Source organism: Corvus kubaryi, unplaced genomic scaffold (genome assembly GCF_017639235.1).
Source record: "Corvus kubaryi isolate FWS band 111438036 unplaced genomic scaffold, C.kubaryi_AGA036_p1.0 split3-73, whole genome shotgun sequence".
Classification (NCBI taxonomy): domain Eukaryota; kingdom Metazoa; phylum Chordata; class Aves; order Passeriformes; family Corvidae; genus Corvus; species Corvus kubaryi.
The window spans coordinates 29,884,198-29,910,106 of NW_024582091.1; the positions used below are offsets into that span (position 1 = coordinate 29,884,198).

The 25,909-nt window shown below is 36.4% G+C and overlaps 1 protein-coding gene across 8 annotated transcripts in view; it reads right to left on the reverse strand.

Annotated features, from left to right (window-relative positions):
- Positions 1-25,909, reverse strand: part of FAM184A (family with sequence similarity 184 member A) — a 74,558-nt gene that overhangs the window by 2,447 nt on the left and 46,202 nt on the right. Inside the window, exons 10-18 of one of the 8 annotated variants that reach the window (XM_042016709.1) lie at positions 17,949-17,990; positions 13,711-13,923; positions 12,465-12,618; positions 11,924-12,051; positions 9,608-9,792; positions 8,969-9,115; positions 5,705-5,822; positions 4,916-5,020; positions 1,038-1,240 (exon numbers count right to left, since the gene is read on the reverse strand). In XM_042016709.1, the coding sequence (XP_041872643.1) occupies positions 1,038-1,240; positions 4,916-5,020; positions 5,705-5,822; positions 8,969-9,115; positions 9,608-9,792; positions 11,924-12,051; positions 12,465-12,618; positions 13,711-13,923; positions 17,949-17,990 (1,295 nt within the window). The remainder of the gene's footprint in view (positions 1-1,037; positions 1,241-4,915; positions 5,021-5,704; positions 5,823-8,968; positions 9,116-9,607; positions 9,793-11,923; positions 12,052-12,464; positions 12,619-13,710; positions 13,924-17,948; positions 17,991-25,909) is intronic. The other 7 variants (XM_042016711.1, XM_042016713.1, XM_042016712.1 and 4 more) reach the window with 7 other exon arrangements.

Below are 25,909 nucleotides of genomic sequence, written 5' to 3' on the forward strand. Positions count from 1 at the left end.
GGAGAATACAGAGCACAAAACAATCTGGAGTGAAAACTCCAGCATCACGGTCCATGGGGTCATGCACATGCATGTTTATAGGTACCTGAGCATACTCATGCATATAACATGCACAGGAAAAAAAAATAGCAACAGTACTTTTTTTTTTTTTCTTTAAAAAAAAAGGTTTTCTTGAAAAATACTGGTTTTCCTTTTCTATTTTAGATTCTTTCATTTGTTTCCCTTTATAAGTAGCAGTTGCTAGGTATGTGATCTTTTGCATAAAACCAAAGGAGAGCAAACAACCAGCTGTAGGACCAGTAATTACAAGTCACTTTAAGTTGGCAACTTAGAGGCAAGAGATCAGCACCTACTAGATAAAAAGTACAGGACTTCAGTGTATTTAGTATGTGCACGTATCAAGCTAAAAGATTACAATCCTGCCTCTAAAATGCCATTTTTAAGTTATTCAATTCCATATATTATTTTGTGAGAGAATTACTTGAGACTTTAATGCTGGTTTTGATTACTGGAAGCTCAGCATTAAGCGCCCAAGCCTATACATTTCCTGTTGCTGTAGTAAGGTTACTCCCATGAAACAATTTCATATAGGTGAGGAAAGAGGAAACACAAAACATTCACCTAGCACGGAAAATAATTTTCTTATATAAAAATCTTTATCACATAATACTAAATAAAAAAACCTCCGTGCTAGTATCAATTCCTAAATGAAAATCAGTAAATAACACAAACATCTAAAACAATTGTTCATATATGTAAACAATTGGAAGCACATGAATTCTGTTAAGGTATTTAAAAGGTTTTCAAAGTTCAAGGCTCAGAAAAAAGTGAGAGAATACTTCACATTTCAACAAGGTCTACAATAAAAAGGAGTACTATAAAGAGGTTATAATTATAATGTAAAAATTTAAAATGCTGTAAGAGTACTTGTACCTCTGAAAGGCTGATAAAGCAAATGGGATTCAGCTCAATAAGAATGCAAAATTTTTCTAAGTTAAGGAAAAAAAAAAAAAAAAGATTGGTGAGGCAGTGCTCACCTCAAAAACGTCTTGGGCTCTTTGGGTGGCATTGGCTGTGGTAGTGGTTTGCTGCTGTTGAACTCAATATCGTGGATGGGTGAGTTAGGAATGGGGTCCAGGCGGTTTGGATGTCCATTGCCCACCACTCCGCTAGATTCCAGAGCACTTAGATTGGGGACACTCACAAACCTGTTTGTTGCTTTATCGTTCTTCTTCTTTTGCTGCATTAAAAATAACAAACGTAAGGAAGGCTTCTTGCACCAGGACAGACGAGGACATTGGCTAACGTAGAAGTTTTAGTAATGGCTGGTTTGGAGGTTTTTTTGAAGGAGAGGAATTGGGACAGATTAGGCTCTTTTTCCAATTCCAGTTTTCTGTTTGCTTTGACCTGAACACCACAAATTTTCACAGAAAAATCGAATTTCTAATCAAGATGATTAAGTTATTATGACTTAGTGCAGTAATCAAAGAGTATATCACATGAGTATATGATCTTTCAATATAACATTTTGGTTATATTGAAACACTGGTTCTATTTAAACATACATCGGCTCTATTTAAAAATTGGAGACTGACAATCTTGTGGAAGATTTCCTTTCAGTCTGTTCAACCTTTCATGTTTACTTAAATCTTTTCTTAATATCTGTGAAACAGCTCTGCTATCAAATGCAATTACAGCAAATTTCAATGATAAAAAAAGTGGGTCTCTCCACCACATTTCACCCCATCACCAAGGCACATTTTGGTAACTGGACCATGCAACCCAGAAAAGCACCTACACTTCTTTCACAGCAATGACACCCTCACAGTCAGCAAAGCATTACAGCAATACAGCTAAAGATAAAAATATTACCATACAGGAGTCCAGTTTCTTGCACAAAGAAAAGGCCTGGATTTGATGCTAATACAGCTGCCACTTCTAGACACCAGATGGCACAACTGAACAGGCTTCTTTTTATAATACTCTCTGTACTTCTCTTGATAGTATTTCAAGGGATTCAAAATATCGAGAAAATCTATTTTTATATCACTGTTTTACATTCCAGAACACATTATACAAGGGAGTCAGTATTCATCCTCTCTGTTTTCATAGATATTTTAATGCAGAAGGATGTTTCAAGTAATTCTATCACTTTTTTTTAAATGGCTGCCTGACATGGTGTGCATGTTCTGACTTCTATCATATTTTTCATGTCCACAATAAAATACTAAAATTAAAAGCGCCTGATTTCCAAAAATAAGAGTTTTTGACATACCCAGAGCAATGGAAAAATCCCTTGCTCAGAAATACAATGAATTATGTATTATTTGAATATATAATAAATACAATAAATAATTTCTTTCAATTACTTATACGCAACCCTAACAAAGCAGCTAGGAGAAAAACCCCTTACGGGCTTATAAACTACATACATTTGAACTAAATAAAGGGAAGGACAAGTGGACTCTCATGTTGTTTGTATATAATACTTTCCAGCAGAATTCCACCTGAAACAGGAGAGCTGCTCTATTTGAGGGTGGGCACGAGTTCAGACGGAGACAGACAGAGTCCTATTGTTTGTTTGCACTTTCTTCTCTTAGGCTCTCTTCTAGCTTTGATTTCAGTGCCTGACCTCTCCAGAGTTGGCAGATGCAAATGATACTAATTGCAGACACATACTCGTGGGTGTGTTTGTCAACACACAGTTAAAATACCCCAGCAATTTAACAGAAAACTATAACAGAAAAAGGTGGGTTTTAAGCATCACAGTGAACGATCATCACTTACAAAGGATTAAACTAAGATTGTCTCATACATGTCTGCTGTAGTAGCTGAAGGAGCAAGAAATAAGAAGAAATAGTTTGGTAAAAGTAACCAACTGTATGTAAAAAATACACCTGCAAGACAATATATGCTGTAATTAAAAGTGTGTTAAACAAACTGTAGTTAAATCCGTGTGCTCTACAGGTGGCTCATTTCTGGAAAATGTACGGTATCCACATAAGTGCTTAGAAAAATACTATGATTTATATAATAGTCTCTATAAAACAATCTTCTGAAGCAGTCAAATCTGGAGAGAGAAAACTGTGTCTATTTTTTCCATGAAATTCATGCAAAGTATTAAGAAATTTTAGATGTAAGAATGTAATACTACACTAAACAGATCCATTGTAGAAATTAGAGAAGCTCTAACACATACTGCAATGGCTGTAATTTTGCATTAATATGCAAAGCCTGTATAACTCATAATTTATGTCTTTTTTTTTTACCAAAAAAAGAAAAGAGAATGAGATTTTCAGTTTCTTTGTAATTCATTCTCCAATAACACAGTATGTGCTTTGACAAAATAAAGTAACATAGTCCACAACTCATGAAATGAAAGATCAGAATGTTCTGGCATACAAGACACTTATAAAGTCTAAACATTTTAAGTGATAGAAGCATATTATAAAAATACATGAATTATCACTATGGAAATCTGATGCTGAAGTACTTTTCCCAAACACTTCAGATTTCACACAAAACACAAGGTTATATAATAGATGGTTACATTTCACATCTTTAGAAATGAATGGTTCAGACAGACTTCCAATATTTTCAAACAACCATTGAAATTGTATCTGGAAGTCCTGATATTGTCTCTAATGGGCCCACAGTAATTTCTTTTATGCAGTTAGCATAGAAATTAGGCATCCAGATAAGGTTGTGAGAGCTGCTGGGCTTGTAAAAATCATAGGAGAATATTGACATTTTGCAGCAGATTTTGTGCAGAAGTGTGAAATATGCTGATCTGATGTGAAACTGCAGTAAGGCTGGCTAAATAACACAGCCTGATCTCAAATAATGGAGCCAGACCTCCTTTTAAATAACATGAGCCTGAACCTTGATTACTGAAGCTCTTGAGCATCTGAGCTGCTCAGGCTGTGCCCCTTGGGTTTTAGCCTCTGCTTCAGTACCTTCCCAACTTCTTCTATCTCTACAGCTGGGAAAAATCTCTTCCCCTTCCACTCCAAGTGAAATAATCTATGTGTTATCACAAGGAGGAAGGAAATGTCAGAGGACGCACTCCTGAAGTGGTGAAAAGAAATAGTATTTTTAGTTTCCGAACCACAGTCTATTCACATTCCTCATGAAGGAATGCTGCTGGCTTTTTAAGTTGCAGGAAGGCTACTATCCCTGTGTGTACAGTAGCCTTCCCTGGCTGCTCTTCAGCAGGATGGAGAGAACTGGCAAAGGTTGCTACTGAAGTGCTTACACTTGTATAGGTGGTGACAGTAACTGAGAAGGCTAGAGACTGACTTCTGTCTCTTGCAGCCTCCACTGTCCATACTGGTTCGTCACTCCACTTCTCCAATCTTACTCTATGTCTTTCCCCCTTCAGACTCATTCCATGCCCTTCTGACACACTTCCCCTTTTTACCCTTATTCCATTCCTTTTAGTGTCCTCTCTCCCTCTGTCTTTCTAATTCTCTTCCACCCTGAGTGCTTCCCAAAAAGTGCAAAGTGCCCTTGCACTTTCCATAATAACCAAGAAAAATTACAAAACTAAAACCAGTTAGGGGTGTCCCTGCTCTCTATGGCATGATACAGTTCTGCCCTCCATTGCTTTTCTGTCATGTTTCCATTTTAAATTTGCAGTTTTGTGATAAGGAACTGTGTTCTATGTCACGCATGTCAAGCAAACCAGGGCAATAGCATCAGTGGATCTCTCAACAACACAAAAGAAACAAACCTACACAAAAATAAGTAGACAAATGGAAAACTATGTTCCTTGTTTTGAACATGTCTGTTAAGAGTGATTTATGTATAGATGCAGGCGCACACACACACATACACATATATCTTTTCTTTTTACTATTATCTTAAGTTTAGATTTCTTTTTCTTTACTTTAGCAATGAAGTCCATGGAACATACCTTCACCAATGGATTAATAACACCAACATTAGGGCTTGCATTAAACATTTTGTTGTAGTTAGTCTCCCTGTTTACTAGTTCCAGCTGATAGAACTTTTTGTCCTCCTAAAAAGAACAACAGATAGAAACCTCTTTTTATGCATTTTCAATCAGTTAGTGGCCAAATCTGCCTGTAAAATTTTCTCAAATAAATTTATGTTTACATTTTAAAATAATCTGGTAATTCTAAAAATTTGATTTCATGTTTATATATTATTATATGGAATAATCTATATAATTTCTATTTATGCAGTTCTAAGGTCCTGAGAGTGAGCACAGCCTAATGGATTATGTACTGCAAAAGGCTCAGTATAGTTAAATTCTGATCTTTAATCAACTTTGATTTCCTCATTCCTTCTTGCTTCTTAATTGGGATGTAATCAGACTAACCCAAGTCAGGGTGTTGTGCTTTGAATTTGGGAAGCTCAGTGGGTCAGGATCTTGGTCTTAGAAACCTTGCAGAAGAGACTATTACTTATATGGCTTGTCCCAGGATTGGAGGCAGGAGATATCTGATAAAGGACGTACCAAAATACTTCTTGTAATAATGTCTTATGCTTGATTTTGGAAAACACTCTGTATCTAATTAGTTCTACTATTATGAGTCATTGAAACCAGAGGAATAATGTGTTAAAGGATATGAATAACGTGCTAGCAGGATTGGGTCTTTAAATACATTTCAAACACTTTGAATCAGATTAACTTTTGTATTTGTCAAGATATTACACCAAGAGAGAATAGAAGTCTTACAATCAATTTCTTTATGAGTTGGTCCCGCTCTGCAATTAGATCTTTCAGTTCTGAGATAAGCTGCAAGTCTTCTGGTCTTGATTCTTTGTTTTTGTATTTTTCTTCCATTTCTTCTAAACTTTATAGAAAAGAAGAATACCCCCTTTAGCCTGATCCAGTATTAAATGATGAGTGAATAGTCACATTTTTGCTAAGTACAAAAGAGAGCTCAGGGAGTAAAAACAGAGGATGACTTTCTTATCACCTTGAAGGAAATTAATTTCTATGTTCTCCTTCCACTTTAGATAGTAAAGAAACAAAACAAACCAAAAAAACCCAATAACCATAACTTTTGCTCCAGCAGCTAATAATCTAGGGAACATTCTAAAAACTTAACATCCTTCCTGTGCATGCACTACTACATTTTTGGAAAAGGCCACTTGGAAATCAGGCTGAAAAAAAAGCATTCAAAACCACAACATGAAGAGCATAATTACAGAAGACATAGCTAAAATTGGTTCTTACATAAAATATAGGGACTACATAGCATTATATTTAATACTAATGTAAATTTTAAAAGCTGGCAATTCACTTTCCTAATGAGGGAAACCAAAAGTATCTTTTTTAAAATTTATTTTAATAGAAGACTACTCTGAATAAAGATGCATTTTTGTGACACTGGAGAAACTGGATAGACAGAAAAAGCTGGCAGCATTTCCTCAGTTCATGTGGAACATACTGGAACAAAAGATACCCAAGAACACTGGAGACTAATAGGTAACTAACTCCTCTCCACAAAAGCTATTTAGTACCATTAGAGATGAAATAAAGGAATGAGCAGCAAAACAAAAGGAGTAACACTTGGATATTAGGATATCTAATGTAACAACTGAAAAAAAAACCTAAGAAGAAATTTGAGATGCCTGGTGGGAAAGCATTAAAGGAGAGAAGTGAAATAAGCCAACTGAGAGAGGAATTGTATGAGTAACTGCATAAATATCCCTTTTTCTTAAAGAACAAGTTTCAAAGACACGACAATTTCAAGAGATTGTGTCTCTTTTAAACTAATAACATGCTCATGATGCTAAATATAGTTTCAAAGGCAAGTACCAAAATATGTGTCTCACATATTCAGCCCTCATGTAGATTAGAGAACCAAGTATCAGAACAGGTTCAGGAAATTTAACAAACTTAGTGAAAAAAAGAAAAAAAATCCCAATCAAATGCTGAGAAAAATCTATTAATTCAATTGAATCTAAATCAGGTCAAGCTTAATTCCACAAGAATTAAACAAACTGGAAGCAGACATAATTTTTCACTTCAGATAAATATTTTCTCTTTGTAAGAGAAACTTATGTGATTTTTACTTTGATTTGCAGCTGAAAAAGCAGTTAATATTAAATTATATAGATAATTTAATAACCTTCAAATAACCTGTAAATATTCTGAGGAGATTATAGAATGTATTTACATAAAACAATATGAATGAGAACAACGTGATTGTTTTTACTTGCAGAGAAGGCATTTGACTCAGCAGAACAGAAATAGCCTCAGCTGGCTTAATTTTTGTGTATACACTTTATGCTGGGTTAAGCTATTGTATATAGATCCCCAGAGTATAGTACATAGTTACACACAGCTGTCATTTTATTTTCAGATACTTCCGAGAACTGGGATTTCTTCTGTTTCAAATAGATAATTTGTACTTTAAGGACTTCAGTTGTAGAGCCTAATTAATGACACCCACTCTCAACTATTTGAAGACAGATTCTCCATTTCACAAACACTCATGAGGCCACGCTTTAGGTGAGGCTGAACCTCGGAACAGTTACTTGAGAAACAGATACATAAAACTTCTCTGAGTTGGTGGGGGGGGGGGGGGTTTGGTCTTTTGGGGTTTGCTTTTTGTTTGTTTTTTTCTTGTTTAGGCTTTTTGTTGTTGGTTTTGGTTTTTTGCTTTGTTTTTGTTGTTTGTTTGTTTTGGTTTCAGTTTGTTTTTTAAAATTTGTTAGCTTTTCTACATAGTTTCCTCTTTGGACACCTTCTTGCTTCAGTGTAAATAGAGAAAAAACACACTGAAAGCCAGCTCAGGGCTCCCTGGATGATGCTTGCTGTTTTAGGCCAGTGGCTGCCTCCTCAAAGCTCTAAATCGAGCAAGAGCAAGGTGAAGAAAACCTAAATTCAGAAAAAGCTAAATTCAGAAAATTCCTGGACACTGAGAAGCAAACAACTTAATATGAAAAACATTTGGGGTAAACAGTTCCAAAACAGTTCTGGTGGCTGCTCATAGGCCTGTTTCTCATACAAGATAAATGCAGCAAACAAGAGGTAGCTTAGACCTAATTTACTGAATGGCAAGGTACCACGTTTATCAGGGCATAAGAATGTGCATGTGGACAACTACAAGGGAGTGAGAACTAGAATTTTATAGCCATTTTATTTGAAGACAGTTTCTGAGGGCTCATTATCCAGAAAAAGCTAGATGCATTTTGGCTTTACTGTCCATTTGTAACTGATACTTAGAAAAGCTTTCTATCAAAAACTTAGAACCAATTCTTCTCCCTGCCATAAATCTTCTGTGCTGCAAATACAAATCCCTCAGTGACAACTTTGTGGCAGGAAGCCCTCAATGTGCTATGAAACCTGAGCCAGAAACTGTGACCAAATGGGTAACATCACAGAGATAGAGAATGAAGGATGTGGAAAACAGTGGTTGGTGACATATTATTACATCACTTCTGCCACCATTAGGTGGTCTACTCCCTGGTGGCATTTTGGCTCAAGAGAAACTCTTAAGCCTTCTGTTATTGTTATGCTCATACAATCCATTTCAGACACTAATTTTCCTTATGCTACCAAATCTGAAAATGTTTGCATCACTCATGTTACAATCTCACTTCTTAGTAGTAGTAAACAGTACAGTAAAAAACCATACTGTTTATAAACTTGTTGAAGAAATTCTTGTGTTCTCAAAAAAGATATATTAAAGTTTGAGAAAGAAACCATTTGAAATCATGTGTTCTCCAACTTTCTAGGAACTACACAGATTTAGTATCTTTCCTACCTGAAATTTTTTGGTCTCAAACCCTTAACAATTTACCTCCTAAATTCCCCTACAGATTATAGAATTGTGTTGCCTAAAGAATGCAAGATTAGGCCCCCTGCTTTATTGAGGTATTTGTACGTCTGCATCTCTGCAGTATCTTCAGGAACTTACGGACACCAGAATAAACTATTCACTCAAATGCAGCTACATACAATTTTTTTTAATGCAACAAAACTTACGAAATTTGTAAAGCTGAATTAATTTCCTTGAGCAGCTCTTGGGTCTTATTAAAATCTGCCAGCATGCTTTGTTTCTCTCTGATGTGATCTGCTGTCAAGACATCCAGCTCTTTCTCATGTTTCTTGCTTAAATCTTGCTCATGCATCCTGTTTAATTTAGTTTTTGTTAAAAAAAGAGTTATTCTAAAATCAGACTTTTTTGTTCATCATGATTTTCTGCCATGCTTCTAACGGCTTTTACATAATATCAGACAACACAGAAGGAATTACTGATTCATCAAAATCCACTACTTACTGTTCTCCAATCTTCTAGCTTATTTCATGGAAAATGCATCTCCTTTAATGCTTTTTAAAATAAACCAACATAATGAATTTGAAAAAAAACCCACCAAAATCCAACACTTGAGTGAACTGCTACTAAAATATGCCAAAATGTGTCACTGAAATGCCACTTAACTGCACAGCATAGTCACTCACTTTACTAGTAAAGGGCATAGCTTTACTGAAGAAGACTAAATGGTATGTGTAACATGACTTGATTAAGAGGATAAATTTAAAACTGAAAATGGTAATCTTTTTTCGAAGTAAAAGAGTAAGTGAAACAATACAGGTTTGAATTTAGAGTGGAAAAATTCATACCTGATCTGTTGGTTGGATTCACTGTGTATTCTAAGAATTTCTTTCCCTTTAAACTCTAATTCCTTTGTCAATGCACTTATATTTTCATGAAGATGCAGAATCTCTTTGTCCAGTTCAGCTATATGATGGTCTCGGTGTCTAAGTTCATCTTGTAGATCTGATATTCGGCATAAAAATTCTTTTTCCTATGATATAAGTAGCAGCAGCAAAAAAATATTTTAGATAGGCTTGTTTCTTAGAAGTGATGCCTACAATACCTGCTTTTGGAAGACAATTCAGCTGAGCAGAATTTTCCATCCAATACACAATTTTTTCAGCTTTTGATGCTGACACAAATTATAATCAAAGCAAAGGGCTTTTTTATTGTGTACAAGTATAAAGAAAGAAGAAATCAAAGTTATGTAATAAATGATTTCCACTTGCAAGGAAAGTTAAAACCCATGATTACCATTGCCTGTTAAATTTGGTGTAGCTCATCACATTTTCCTTTTGCCCACACGAACAAGAAAAAATCCCAGGTACCACTAAGATCCAGGGCCTGGGCATTTCCTTTTCCTTGCCTCGTCAGCTTACAATCCAGAGAAACTTTTTTCCCTTACAGCCCCATTCAATGGGAGAAAATTGCTCAAGATGTATGCCCAGCACAAACAAAAACTAATTCAGAAGTCTCCTATCTTCCAAATATATACAAGGGTCATAAATATCTTGCAGCAGAATATGTGCTAAATAGTTTATGTTATATTTATATGGTGTCCAATAAACCAAGAAAAGTCTTTTTTTTTTTTGCATAACAAATTCCAGTGAGGTTAATAGCTGGGAAACTCAGCTGGAGCCCATTCCAATGGCTTTGATAATGAGTCTGCTTGGTTTAGAAATGCCTGTAATGAAAACAGCTTTTTCAGAGTTTTCGATTTTCATTTATTCCACTTCTTACAGTTTCACAATAATTAATGACTGTATAGTTTGCACAGAGAAAATCAGCAGACATTCCAAAGTAGTTTTATGTATAATTGTGTTTTGTGCCTTCATGCCTCCAGGAAATGCAAATATATCCTAGTGCACGAATTTCATAGGGCATCTTTAAGAGCAGACCATTAAAAATAATTATGTATCGCCCTATATAAAGACTATGTTAAATTTATAAGAAAAAGCAAAGGAAAAATTAACATCTACACATTTAAATATTTCAAAAAGTAGCAAATATAATCATCCTGATCAGACCACTCTGCATCTCATTCAACTCTGATCCTGTGAACTGATGAGCATTCTAACACAGGAAACATCAGTAATTGCTTTGCCCTTAGTACAACCAAAGCTCGTGTTTAGCAGATCATTATACTGAGGCAAAAAGTACACACTATTTGGTTGGATCAAACACCAGTTCTTGTAATTTAAACTTTTTTTTTCTAACATTTCATTCAGGTGCCAGACCCTGGACTTAAAACAACACATGACTGAAACTATATCCTCCAAAGCATGACAGCACCATGTTTTTGCCTTTGGTGCTCACACTGTTAAACCAGCAAGGAATAGCTAAAAAATGGCTCACCTTCGACTGTCTCTGGTTTTGGGTAAAGGCTATGTCCAACAAACCCTGTTTCCTCTGTTAATATATTTCTAAACCTACTCCTCGTTGGTGCTGGAGTATCAGTAAATCAGTCTTGAAAAGCCTATTATACAGGCAAATAAAGAAGTAATTTTCCACTCCTCTTATTTCCAGGAGCCTGTCTTTCAATAGAGCTTAAACTTTGAATTTTTAACTACTAGCAGAAAAACTGATCGTGTATAAAATGAAAAATAAAAGAGAAAAGGTGAATTAATCAGTTTGCTGCTGAAAGTAAAGGCAGTTCATACTGGCTTTGGGGGTTTGCTTTTGGTGGGGTTTTTTTGTGTACGTTTTTCTTCAGTTTGAAGCAATCATTTGATTATAAACAACCACTTCTTTTGCCATCTCTTAGGCTTCAAAGAGAAACAGCTTTTTCCTTCCTGCTGGCAGCTGAGGATGAGTACATTTTGCAAGAATGGGCACTTGCCTCCCATGGCAAGCCAAGGTGCTCCCAGATGGCTGCACAGTTCTGAGAGGAAACTACCTTAATTCAGGAGCCTTTTCTAGGCTTTGAACGAGGTTTGTGGAAGGCAGAAAAAGCTAAGCAAGGAAGGTTAGGAAACTGGTAGGAATGCATTAGCTGCTGGTGCCAGATGATTTTGAAGGATTACATGTTTGTTGTTTGTTAACAACAGTTCTTGCCTCCAGCAAAGGGAAAAATGAATATTGATCATGCCATTTCACAGCCAGTTGCCAGCCATGCCTCCTACCTGTCGCCTGCCGAGTTCTATGCTTCTTTCAAGCTCCATTTTGGCAGCTACCAGTTCTTGCTGATGGTTGTGCCTCAGCTGGTCAATTGCTGCAGCATGTTGGTGATTGAGCTCTGAGCGCAAGGAAGCTGGTTACCATAAACAAAGAGAAAAGTTTATTGTGGACGTGTTTACATTAATTAACAGTAACAGTCCAGCTCCATCTAGTATTGCTGCTGACCTAAAACACACTTTACATCAGCTAAGTAATTGTCCTGTATTCTGTTCCTGCTGCTTTTTGAAAACATCAGTTCTCCATCAGGAACTTTGGTTGCTTACTCCTTCCAAAAGAGCCTTAGGGGTGAGATATTTCAAAAGTGAAGAGTCTAGGCTTACCTGTTAAAGATTATAGTGATTTTAAGAGGAACACTTAGGTCAACACGGAATGACTCTGAGAGACACTTCAGTGTTATAATACACACAAACACACACACGTACATGTATATTTGCATGAGTAGAAATAATGGTTTTGGACCCATTTTCAAATTTGAAAATAGTATACCTAACATAGCTTTTCCTTCATCCTCCAGCTCAAATCGTAGAGTCTGAAGTTCCTGTTCCATCTCCAATTTAAAGCCTTCCATGGCTTGTTTGTGTGTTTCTTTCAGTGCATGAAGTTCTTCCGAATGCTTCTGTTGTAAACGTTCTTCTAATTCCTATTAAATTGAAATTGACAAAATTGTTCTATACCAACTCTGAGAATTTATAAAACATTCCACAATAAACAACTGGAAACAAAAAGCAGGCACTGACATACTCTAGAAAAGAAATGCACTAGTATTACTCATATTTTCTAATCGCCCTACTGTATTATTTCTTTTCAGTGGTTGATGGTTACCAAGATTACCTGTGCACAAAACCCGTTTGGCTCACAGCTGGAAAAGAGAAAAAAATCAATCCATGGATATATCTACAATAGCAAGCAATGTAATAGGGTGCAGATTCATAGATGGGTTTAATGTGCACACAATACATATTTGGGGACTTCTGCTCCCTAAGGGCACCCATGTTTACTCCCTATGGAATTGTATGAAGCATAATGTTCCTGGTACACATCTTCTGATTTCATTTAGAACAAAAGGAGTGCACTTTGTTTGCTCCAAGACCAGTCTATGATGTGAACCAAAGTACAGTAAGGGCACACAGTGGGGAAAACTGATTGCAAAGGCACACTCTGGAGCTGAACTTAAAAAACCTTAAGAACCACCCCCATTACGTACCATGCACTACCAAAATTGCAGTTTTAAAGCTGGTTTCATCAAAGTTTTAAAAAAAGTATCTTGTGTGGGGCATGAAAATTATCTTGCAAGTCACAGAACATATCTTATACAATTTTCAACATAATGAAAATATAAAATACATTGCAAAGGAGTCTATTGACAGAAAATACACGCAAAATTAACTATAATGGAAAATTTCTACTCAAAATCAGAACAAGAATATAATATTAAATGTAAGTGTCAATCTACTGTAAAGAAATGCATGTGTTGATAATAATTTTACATATATACACACACACCCCCCTATATACGTGCATATAACTCAAGACACGAAACAACGCCAGTATTAGAAAAATTTTCACTATGTCTTGTTCAGATTGAACTGGATAACAGTATTACTGTAATACATCAGCTGAAAAGGAAATTTAGTAGTTATGCAGATACATTCTTTACTAATTGCAACTGTGTACGTAAAAGGCTAACATAGCAATATTCTCTGCAGAGTTTGGAATAACCATATAAACATGCCTTTTGTTCTTGCTCTTTTGTTTCTTCCATGTTTTGAAAGGCAAGGATATGAGCTTCCTGAAGTGACTTATGCCTTTGCTGATGCTCTTCTTCTAATTCCTGGATCTCCTGAGTCAGCCTCTGTCGCTCCTGACTGAACTGGGCTTGTAGCTGTTGCAAAGAGCTCTGTGACTGGGAAAGCTGCATCTCCAGATTCTGCTTCAGTAAGGAGATCTAACCCACAATAGAACAGCAAATATTCATTAGTCATTGATACTAACATCAGCTGCAAAGAAGACATTCAGAAGAAGAAAACATTTGAAATTTTAGAGCCAGAGCATTAGCTAAAAGACAAGCAATGTCATCCATCTACTGAATTTGTTGTTAATGTTATATTCTATTTAATATAATAATTACATTTTAATGGTTTTGTAAGGGTTATCATATTGGTCAGTTCATGCTGCAGCACTACTTGTAACACAATTTTTAAAGGCCAAATTATCAAAAATTATTTAGGTTTTATGTAAAAGATCAATAAAAATGACACTATCAAGGTCTGAAATCAAACACTTGATTGTTAAACTGTCTTTCAGGGGAACACCCATTCTGCAAGGATGATCTTGCACTTGGAATAGGGGAGGACAGCCTGCGACATCTACATTGATTTTCAAATCTTTTCATATGTCATGGTCCTACCTTACTAGTGGTTTTCTCATTTAAAAAGAAATGGTACCACTCAACATCACAAATAAAAAGTAACACTTGATGGATTTCCCATCATACACTTTTTTGTTAGTTAGGTAAGACTATGAGAGTGATTTTTATGCTTGTTTCCAAGATCTAAACAATATGAATCACAAATAACTCATTTTCTTAGAAATACCTGCTTTTACAAACGATGCTTTTCATCCAACAAGTATTATAGTACACTATATTTCTTTTTTGGTCCCATTTTCTTTTTATAATACTATTATACTTTGTTCTTCACATCAGATAGAATCTTTTCAGACTGAAAGTACTAAACCTATATTCCCCTTTAAAGCCAAACATGAGAGATACCCTCCAATTCTGGAAACAAGATTTAACCAAAAGAGAATTTTGCTACAGTGACTCAAAGGAAGGAAAATAAAATTGACAAGTGACAAAGAATTTGAATCAGTAAGGATACTTTTCAAGCCTCAGAACATTACATAATATGGAATTATAAATGAAAGTCTGATAGTGTCATTTGATTCAGTATATCTTAAAATTAATGATGTCAAATTCGTAACGACATTGCACATCAAGTTATTGAGTTAGAGAACATTTAAACCCACCAATTAGCAAAAATTAATAGCAGCATACCAAGTACAACTTGTAGCACGAACATTGTTGCTGAACATATGGGTTAAGGTTTTTTTTTTTCAGAAAGACACAGCTTAAGCAGATTTGAAAGAAAAAAGCTACAGAAAAAAAATTAGCAGTAAAACAAACAAAGGAAAACAAAAATCAAACTAATTTAAATGAAATAAGCATAGCTCATTGTATTTCAGATTCACCAGGTCTTTGTGTCTGGGAAGCTACACTCTAATGTACACTGTATAAACACTATTGTACTTCAGATACCTTTGAAAGAGATTAGCTACAATTAAAGGAGGGTACTGAAGGCCTACACTACATTCTGCAAAGCTTTTTACTAAGTACATTAAATATAAATTTCACATACAAATTGTACAGTGTCAGACCAAAGTTTTGTCTGATCTCTGGTTCTGCCTCCAGAAAGGGCTAACCAGGATTACCCTAGAAAAAAAAAGCCAAGTCATAAATGTAGGGAGCTTGACTGTAATCCACCTGGAACTGGCAATCTTTCTTAAACCAGAAGAGGTATTTGGGAGCAGATTTATAGAAGAAATAATAACAACTATTATCTGAGCCCATAAAAGCTTTTAGTATACACAATATCCTGTGTCAGGTTCCATGCAGACATGCCAATTTGACATGATCTCCAATACTTGTAATGGAAAGGAATCAAGAGAAGTTCCCTTTTCATGTGCTGTATTCTACTCATGTTTCCATAGCTCTCCATCATTTCCCTCCTTACACCCTTTGCCATACTAAACTGCTTTGGCTCAGTGAGTTGCTCCTTGTAGGAACTTTACTTCATATCTATGATCACATTTCTCTACTTTTACCCCTTTTCTACTATTTCTTTTTTAAGATTAGGAGTCCAAAACAGCACAAGGTATTTGAAATGTGAGTAAACTCTATTTTTACATACTGATTTATATGGTTTTACATGTTACGTTCTCTGTTTCTCTCCTACATTCCTAAAGTTTTATCTGCTTTTGTGACTCCTACTGAGCTCTGAGGTGATGTTTTCATGGAATATCACAGTCTCCAAACCTACCTTCTAGTTGTAACAGGTCAAGATGAGGCTCATCATTTTACAGAAAAAGTGACAATTTTTTTCCTTATGTATCACTTTGCATTTATCTACACTGAATTTCATCTGCCATTTTATTGCCAAGCCCCTTGGCTTTTTGCAGCTATTCTATGTTGAATAAGCTTTTATAAGCCACAAAGCTTCCTACCTTACTCTTTTATCAACAAGCTGTAAAAGAAAATATTTTGAGCATCAGTGTAACTCCACTGATAATGTACCTTCACTGTGGTAACACTTTATTTAATACCTATATATAATATATACTGTATTTTTTCTCTTCACCCCTAGAAACTCAGCCTGAAGTGGTGTGTTTGCACCATATACCTGCCAGCATGGCCAGCTCTGAATTTTCATATATGCATCATCTTCTAGTACTGCAATGTGCTATTGTCTTCCCTCTCCAGGAAAAAAATAAGCTATTTTGCCTAAACTTCCCTTTGGTCTACTCACATCCCCATCTACTCTAATTCAACTCACGTTTACTGCTGGGCCCTTTTCTCCTTTCTGTAACCTCATACCTACCTGGTCCTTCTCTTCATTTGTAAGCCTATTCTCACTTGTCCCTTTCACCTTGTTTCTGTCCCTCAGGTTTCTCACCATTGTCCTGTCCCGTTCACCCTGGCCACCAGGAGGTACAATTCTAGGGGAAGTCCTGCTCAGTCGTGCAGAACCTCAGGTAAATGTAATGATCACACTCTAACACGCCTTTCATGATAACAGTCAAATGGAGTCAGCCACGGTAACTTAGGCAAATTTTTATTAAGATGACATAAAAAAGAAGTATTTTTGGCTTGAAGTTAAATCAGTCTCTCACTTAAGTTCCTGCTCCAAATTCTGACAATTATCAGTATATAATTTATAAACATGTTGAGCATGGGCCAAGGGCAAAACGATTTTTTCATTTCTGTCTTGGAAATGCAGAAAACATTTTAACTGAGATGACCAAGAGAAGTCTGACATCTGGCCAAGAAGCCGTCTTCGAAGAGATCAGGAATAAGCAGGAGCAGTTCATCCTTCCACCAGATTAAAGTGACGGCAAAACCACAGCCTGAAATGAGTCAATGTCTGGAGATGTCTATTTGCATCAATAGACTATACAGAAAATAAAGGACAATGAGGATTAAATGATTCTAGCAAGCAAGTCAGATTAGTCCCCCCTTCTAATAATTTGTTTTGACGTTGGAAAGTACAAAAAAAGTTAGAAATATGACTCTTTTCAGAAGAGCATGTGATTTTAAATATTATTTTGATTATTCAGTGCATATATTGATATCCTTAAGAGCATGTTTTTGAGAACATTAGTGCCTCTTTTTGTATGTCTTTGGACCACCATTTCTGTACACCTCTGTACTAAGGATTTAAAAGAAAACAGCTCTGAACACTATTCTCTGAACTTCCAATACTTTTATCCCAGGTTTTCAGCACATTAAAAACCTCAGTGAGAATTAGAAAAAAAAAAAATAGAAAGAGTAGTTTGGCTACAATTATGACTCACACTGCAAAACCGCAAATTATAATAGAGCATCAATCCCATGCTTTGTAGAAAGCTCTGCAATACATGTCTGCATTGCCCACAAGCTTGCTTGCATTAACAGTGACATAAAATCGCTGCTCATGTTATGACCACGTACACAGTGTTTGACGCCAGTGATATGCACACAGTCACACAGATGAGGGGATGCAGTACACAAGCTTTTGATAGCAGCACATGTTCTCGTCTCAAATATTACCATGTCTCCCATTTCATGGGGTAAAGCTGTACAGCAGTACTGCAGGATATGCAGGTTGATTAGTGCAAGCATGCCCTGTTCAAAACCTGTAAGTGCAAATCACTTACATTGCTGATAGATTTATGCAAAGCTTCACCGAGACAGTGCCGCTATGAAGGAAAGATCATAGGAATAAAGGGAAACATTCAGAAATCAACTAAGTAAAAGAAAAAGGGATAAGGAAGGAAGGGTAAACACAGAACATTAATTATAATTCCATCAGAGAAAAATAAGTTGAAAGCCATTTGGAAAAAATATGAGTATGTTGCTTTGACTTAGTCTATAAGCTACTGAACACAGAACAGAATGATGTCGTTTACCATGTTGTGTTTCTGACATACAGTATAGCATTATCTCTTTAACATAATGTTACTATATAGACATATGGTACACAGCTGAACACTTTTGAACTTATCCACTTGTTTTCTCTTCTCCTTTATGGCAAAATAATTTTGGGAAGAAATCATTAAGTACATGAACAGACACTATATAAGGGCACAATCAACAACCAGCTGTGTCTCTTAAACATCTCAAGCATATTAAATACATCATATTAAAGAGCAAATTTCACTGCTAAAGGGCAGAAAATTAGTTTAGTCTTTAATGAAGACATTTCTATTAAAATACTTCATCTTTCTTAAAATTCAGAACCAAATGGGTACATAAAAGACTACTCCTGAAAGTCTCCAGCAATAAAATGATTTAATGTACCACTTATACGAGTGGTGATTACTAATGAAAAGCAAAAAATCCCAACATATTGCCAAGTAAATGCTCTATGAAATATTATTGATCATACAAATAATATGCATAGTTCATATGTATATAAAAATCCGTGTGTATTTATATATATGAACCATGTAGATAAACACACACACATGCACACACAGAGTTATCAGAAGTTAAGTGAGAACAATTTCAAATCCAGCATGACCACTTTCCCCTTTTGTCACAGGTCAGTCAAGAAAATGGCTTTCTCCAGGAGACAGCGAGTATTTGACATCAGCCTGAAAGCCTATAGATGGGAACTATTAGATAACACTTTGCCAAAAGACAAAAATAAATTGTTATTCAGTCTCAAGAACCTAAAAAAAGGCACAACATAAAAATATATTATTGTGAAATATCCAAAATGAGCTTATTAAAATTACAGGAGAGTTGTAAGCATTAATTTTCTACGCAAGAAAGAAACACTAGGAGGCATCATACTCCAGCAGACAAGGCAAGAGATCAGCATCTTACAGCTCCAACTCCAACACTGGACTTTGATACTGCCAGTCTGAACAAATCCACCCAATTTTTCTGTGCTTCCTTTCCCATCTATTTGATTTGTTTAGGAACAAAGCTGTTACGAGCAGGAATGATCTCCTGCCAAATAAATGTTCACTTTCTAGAACATTTGGGACTTTATATTGCTGGATGTATCTATGCAGCACTGTGGTACAACTAAGAAATACTTAGACTTTACACCTGAAGCAGAAAAGTTTGCATTGTACCACACTGAAGAGAAGTTCCAAGTAAAAATAGAATTATATAGGCTAGTCAAGTGGTATGGGGGCTGATTCAAGCAAAACGTGTAGCCATTTAATCAGATGCAGCTCCATATTCAAAAGTATGCAGAACACATTCAGAATGCAGAACTCCAAAATAACACTGGTTTAAGTGTTATTAAGAAATTTCATAAAAATTCCAGACATCCTTATGAGTACTTCCACAGCAAGGTACATCCATGTTCTGGAGAAGAAAAATGTTAAGAAGCAAAAAGACTGCAGGCATAATTATCACTGTCTGTATGTCTATGATGGAGAAAAGTGATGATTAAAAAACAAGGAAGAAGGTGGGTTTAACTATCACTCTATTTCTACAGGTTGGAATTCAAGATTTGGTTTGTGATGTTACTGTCGTATTAGAAACTCTTGCTCAATTCTCTCTGAAATCAGGCTTTGTAGATATGGGGTGTGCAAGTGAATTAATTCACTTCTTGAAAGTACAGAAACTTCTGAAAACACATCTCTACTTGGTATATATGTATATAACCTGATTTCACTTGATTTTGCTGTCTCATTTTTCAGTAGAAGTACTATCTTCTCCACCCTCAGCATATGCAAAGCTAAGCTTCAGATGTAACCAAGAGAGCTTTATCATGACCCAGAGGACCAGCACAGGTGCAGCAGAGAATAGAATCTACATCTTTATATGTACCACCTTTAGAACCCACTGATCATTGCAGGCTACTCAGCAGGACTGAAAGACTTTGCAAGCAGTACATGGGACAAGACTGGAATTCCCAGCTGTCTTTCAACATCTCTCCTAGAAGAGCTGAGTTTTCAGTTTAGTTGGGCAAATGTGTGTTGCAGTAAAGAATAGATTTAGTGATTTGAAACTGTTCAAGCTTTGTGTTTGCTTATTGTAATGAACGGTTGTTTGTGTTCCCATCACAGCTGTCACAGGGGCCATTCTTGGTGATGAAAAGGTGTCATTTTCCTTGAGAAGGACATTTACTGCACCAGTGTCATTTTCACATTTTCATTCAGTTACCTTGCTTCCTGCAGGACATTAATTTATTGAATGCATGGAAGTTCTCTTATTTTATGGTTTCTCTGAAATAAAAATTACTTTCAACCAGATTAGAGAGGCTTGACACTGAATTTCAGCATCAGTCTTCGTAACACCCAAAGATCAGTTATGTAACATTTTTCCCTCACTGACGTTTCAATGTCAAATTGTGTCATAATCTGACTTTGCTATACAGTTTATTGAATTTTCAAAACACTGCTGGCAAACGGGAATTCTCACGTAAAACCTGAGACCCTAACTGGGAAAGCGCCTACTTTGCCTGTTTTATCGAAGCAGATCGAGATTGCTACACAGTCTTTGCTTCATTTTAAGAATGACTTCCCAGAGGTGCTGCTTACCTTTCTGAAGAACAAACCCTATACACACCTATCAGACATTAGTAAAGGAAACGAGTTTCTGAGGTGCCTAGCACAGAAGCGGGAGGGACCTTCGGCACAGGTCCATTTTATCCAGCTAATAATGGCAACAACAACCCTAAAACTCTCCCTCGAGATACGTCTTTGAAGAGAAGGACTGATTTGTCAGCAGATGCACAGTCTCTGGCTGTGCAGTGCTTACGCGGCAGATGACTCCGCAGAGATTTGGAAAGCAGCTGTTTGCTACTACAACGTTTTGTACTTGGCTCGAGGCTTGTGACATGCTAGGAACTGGAGAGCTACATCAAAGTTTGCCCTCTCTGACTGGTAAGAAAAAGCAGCATTTAGAACCCCTTCCCTATCTCAAAACTGAACAGTTTTCTGATGAGGAAAATGAAGTGTATATATAAGGCATTCTGAAATCTTTAACAATGTCTGGGATCTAACTGGTCCTGATTTCCTCCTGGTTTTGGAGCAACCCTGAAGGAAGGTGCGGATATCAGAGGGTGGGAAACTTACCCTCTTGCTTTAAAAAGATGGAGTTTTTCTCTTTTCCAGTTTAGGAATCTGTCAAACTTCTAGGCAAAATCATAGAACAGCAAGGGTTAGCCTAGGTATTTTGCATATTTGTATCTGTTTGGATTTTGGAACAAATGCTTTTAATCCAACAAACTGCAGGTTCAATGGCCAGGGAAAAAAACAAGTGCATTTGAATGTCCTGATATTTTTTAAAGGTTTTGGAATGGGACTAGAGCTTCATTCATTTATTTGTCATAATGCTGTCAGGATTTTAAAGATTATATACACACCTTGACTAATTTTTCCTGGAGCACAGAAGTATCATTGCCCTTAACCTCAAATTTTAATCACCTGCTGAATCTCAAACAAATTTTGCCTCATCTGATAAGTTCTCTCTCGTTCCTTCCAGGGTTCGCTGTTCTCATTGGTTTTGAACCAAAAGTAAAAGCTACTCGAGCAAGTACAGAGCAAAGAGGCTAAGGGAAGGGTTTTAAAACTAGATGCTTGCCAGAATCTTTATCTTACATTCAAGGCAAAAACATATATAAATACAGGATTAAAATTTCATTTTGGGAATGGCATTACTATTGGATTTGGCTTAGATTTCTATTTACCAGTTTTGGAAGTGTGAACTTCCAAATCTCAAACTTTTTACTCATGCACAGTACTAAGAATTTAATGTTCTTTTCATCCATTGACAAATAGAACTAGAAGTCTTTCCGTCTTCTCCAGATTTACTGCCAAACAAAAACTTGTGACATTAAATTTCAATTAGAAGTTTAGGATCAGGTAGACAGGTTTCTTTGGATATGAACATTAGCTTCAAACATTAGCCTAGATGTATTTTTTTAACTCAATTAAACACAACACCATGGGAGAAAAAAAATGAAGAAGGAACCAAAAGAGAGATAAAAAAGTCTAGTAAGACATTTATTATAAAACAGAGAACAAACTCACACTTGTTAGTATTCCTACTGCGTCCTATTGAAAATACTTTGAAAACACTGATTTGTTCTGTTGCTTTTATTTGCCTGTTTTGCTGAGTAGCTCTTAATTGTAAATGGTCTTTAATGAATTTCCTCCATTATATTCAGAATCTTTTAAACAAAGAGTAAAATAATGATGAAGGCGTGGGCTGGGCTGAACGAGCTCACCAAAACCAAAGGCTCCTAACAAACAGCTGAACGTTAGGCATTTGTTTTCACGGCCAGACTTCGCACAACACTACAATGACCAATGTGGACAGAACAAATGCACCAACTCATCATCAGGATCACATCTCTGCAGAGAATAGGGAGCAGCCCAGAACAAGAGGGATTCCTTATTGAGAAGCAGACAGTCATGAAACCAGGGGAAGCACCCTCAGTAGCTGGCTGTCTGAGGGCTGCAGTGAGTCTGGACTATGAGATTATCCACATGCTCGTGTGGAGCAGTTTCTAACTTGTTTAAAGCATAGGTTTCCCACTTGGAGTACAGGAGTACCAATTCTTCTAGACCAGTGGTGAGTGGCAGGATGCACACAGACAATGATCTAGGCAGAAACTCCCACATCTCCCCCAATTCTCTGTGAGGCCTGCATGAGTTACAGCACAGTCCCATTAAGACCACAGTTTTGAGAGCTGTCTTAACCTGTCAAAGTTTTCAAGAGTCAAAGAAAGCATGCTCCTTTGGAAAAACAGGTATCTACAGATTGAAGAAGAGGCATAAAACATTACCCTGAACTGCATTCCAAGGTGCCCTCTGCTCTTTTCTCCCTCCTTGGTAAGATATTTCTTTTTATTCTTTTGAATTTCCACACATTAGCTTTTTAAGTGCTTTTTAAATCTCGCCTAACATCCCTTACCATCCACTAGATGTCATGGTAGCCTTACTAGTATTATTGAATACAAGAATTACCAAAGCAAATTAAGAGGGAGTTGTGAAATTTACCTCCACTCTGTTTCTGACAGACAAGCTGTTAGACAGGGTGTTCAGGACCATATCAATTGACAGGGAGCTGAGTAAAATGATTCTGTGCTGAAAGTTTATCTCCCTTCTTTCTGGAAACTGATACAAGGTACGTGCAGGTTATTTCTTGTAGAAATTTCCAGCATCCATTTGACAGGAAGTCTTCTAATGCAAGGATTACCCAGGCTGTGTAACAGGCCAGTAATCCTTGTGCTGGGGAAAGAAAGTAGCATTTCCTGATTTTGCTAATGTGGATGCACATCAGCTCTGCAATAAGCACCTTTACACAGGCAAGTAAAGATGGAGCAGTAACTGCCTCTGAATGAAGCCTGATCAAAAGCCATTTACAGATGTGCACAGGAGCTCAGGGACTTTTCTCAGCACTCCATCAACAGCAGTATACTCACTATTTTTAGACCAGTATGTTAAAACTGAGTTTGTCATTTCCTGAAAACTACAATTTGAATAATAACTACATCAGAAGGAAATATTTACATTTTTATGTAAGTCAAAGTTCCTCCTATATACTTTTGACAGTTTAAAAAGGAGAACACCATCACAGAAACAAACTCTGAAGAGGAAACCTCAACATATTTTTCAAAAAAGAAGTCTTTGCAGTAGGAAAAATAAACAACAGCTACTGAAATGTATGTAGCATACTTTTGTCCATTCTTGCTGTACTACTTCTGATATCTCTTTCTGATATTTTCTTAATAGAAGACGTATCTTTGGTGTGAAAAGTTGACAAAGTTAAGAAAGAAGAATGTCACACTAATGCTTGGCCATGTATGAAGCTACTTAAGAATGGGAAAGCTAAACACGGGAAAAAATAATGCCAAAACCACTTACTTTACTGAAACATGTTACTGAAAAGTAAGGAAGATGGGAGAATCAATATTGATGGGAGAATCTCAAATACAGAAAAGCCCATCCACAATGAGAACCCTTGATTCAGTTTACTGAGAGAAATGTATCACAAGAGGAAACAGATAAGAAGAATACAAATCTTAACCCGTATGTTTCAGAGCCCAGAACTGAAGGTTGCACAAGGCAGCCAGGCAAAAGAGAGAACACGCTCATGCTTTCAAAAAAAAAAAAAAAAAAAAAAGAAAACTCCAGCTATTTTAGCCCTGGCTGAAGCTTTCTCAGCAGTAAAATGTTTTTAAGAAAAGCGTTAAAACCCCATTATAGAGCTAAGAGGAATGGAAAGGAGCTAGCATATCTGAATTCATTGCATATTTCATTATGAAACTCTCGAATAGATTGACGTAGAAGTACTTGGTGTAATTTACAGGGAAAAAAGGAAAAGCACTTTCTTTTTTGTCTTCTAGAATAATTTCTCATATCAGAGATAAAAACTACATACTTGGTCTCTAGACACTGATCTAGTTAAAGCACCAACCACATTTAAGTGTAGATGGTGCTTTGCAACCGGCAAGAATGAGTTTAAGCACTTAATCAGCTGAGTAGCATTTTATCTCAAGAAAATTATTTTATTCATAACAAAGCTATACTGTTAGAATAACAATAATCTGACGTGCATTTTGTGGGGGACCACTTAGCATTACTGGTATGAAAGCAAAACTTTTACCTAGCTTTATGCAAGAGCTAGATTCCACCTACCAAACGTGAAACAAATAGAAGCAGAAATTTGTAGATCGGAATTAACATAATTTAAAAAACTCCAATCAGCTTAGTACACTTTATGGGCCTAATTCTTTTGATTGAAACTGTTTGGTTTGGGTTTTTTTTTAATTAACATTTATCTCTGTGTCTCTTCATTCAGTTTTCCAGCACCAGTCAGCAACATTCCCAGGTGGGCATACTCTATGTTGTATTTTTCTACAGTATAGGTAACTATATTTAAACCTGTTTTTTCAGCCCTTCAGCCCTGTATGATTACATAACCATTCCTATACTTCAAGTTAGGCTACACATATCTTTGTATCTTGTTTTTAAATCAAATCAGAGGTGCATCAATACATATTAGAAAATTGCACCTGTATTGATGAGCATTTAATTTCTGAATTCAACCTTTATGAACAGAAATTAGACGATTAAGCAACGAACCTCTAGACACTTTCTCAGCATAAAGAACACACGTTGGCCACATTTGCTGTCAAATCAGGATTTAAAAATTATTTAGCAGAGACCCTGACTATTGTTTTGATAAATTATAATACGACTGGTATAGAGCGGACCACTATTTCAGGTGTAAAAATCTGAACTGCAGGAAGAGAAGCTGGATTCCCTCTCCTCCTAATTTTATACAGGCTTCATGCCTTTCAAATGGGTTTCAAATACATATTCCCACAAATTAAAACCAGGGTGTAACAAATCCACAATTTCACAGCCCTACTGCAATATCTCAGGCAGTTCTAGCTCAGGGTAGAATTTCTAAGGCATTCCAGGACCTGCTCATTTCAGTAACTTATCAGTTCTGGAGGAGGAGACAGAGGAGTATCCTTACGGAGTTTGTGGGTGACACCAAGCTGGGAAGAATAGAAGGCGGAGGACAACACAGGGGAATGGACACCATACACTGAAAGATGGGGCTGCCATCCAGAGGGACCTATCTAGGTTATAGGTACGGGCTGGCAGGAACCTCACAAAATTCAGCAAAGACAAAC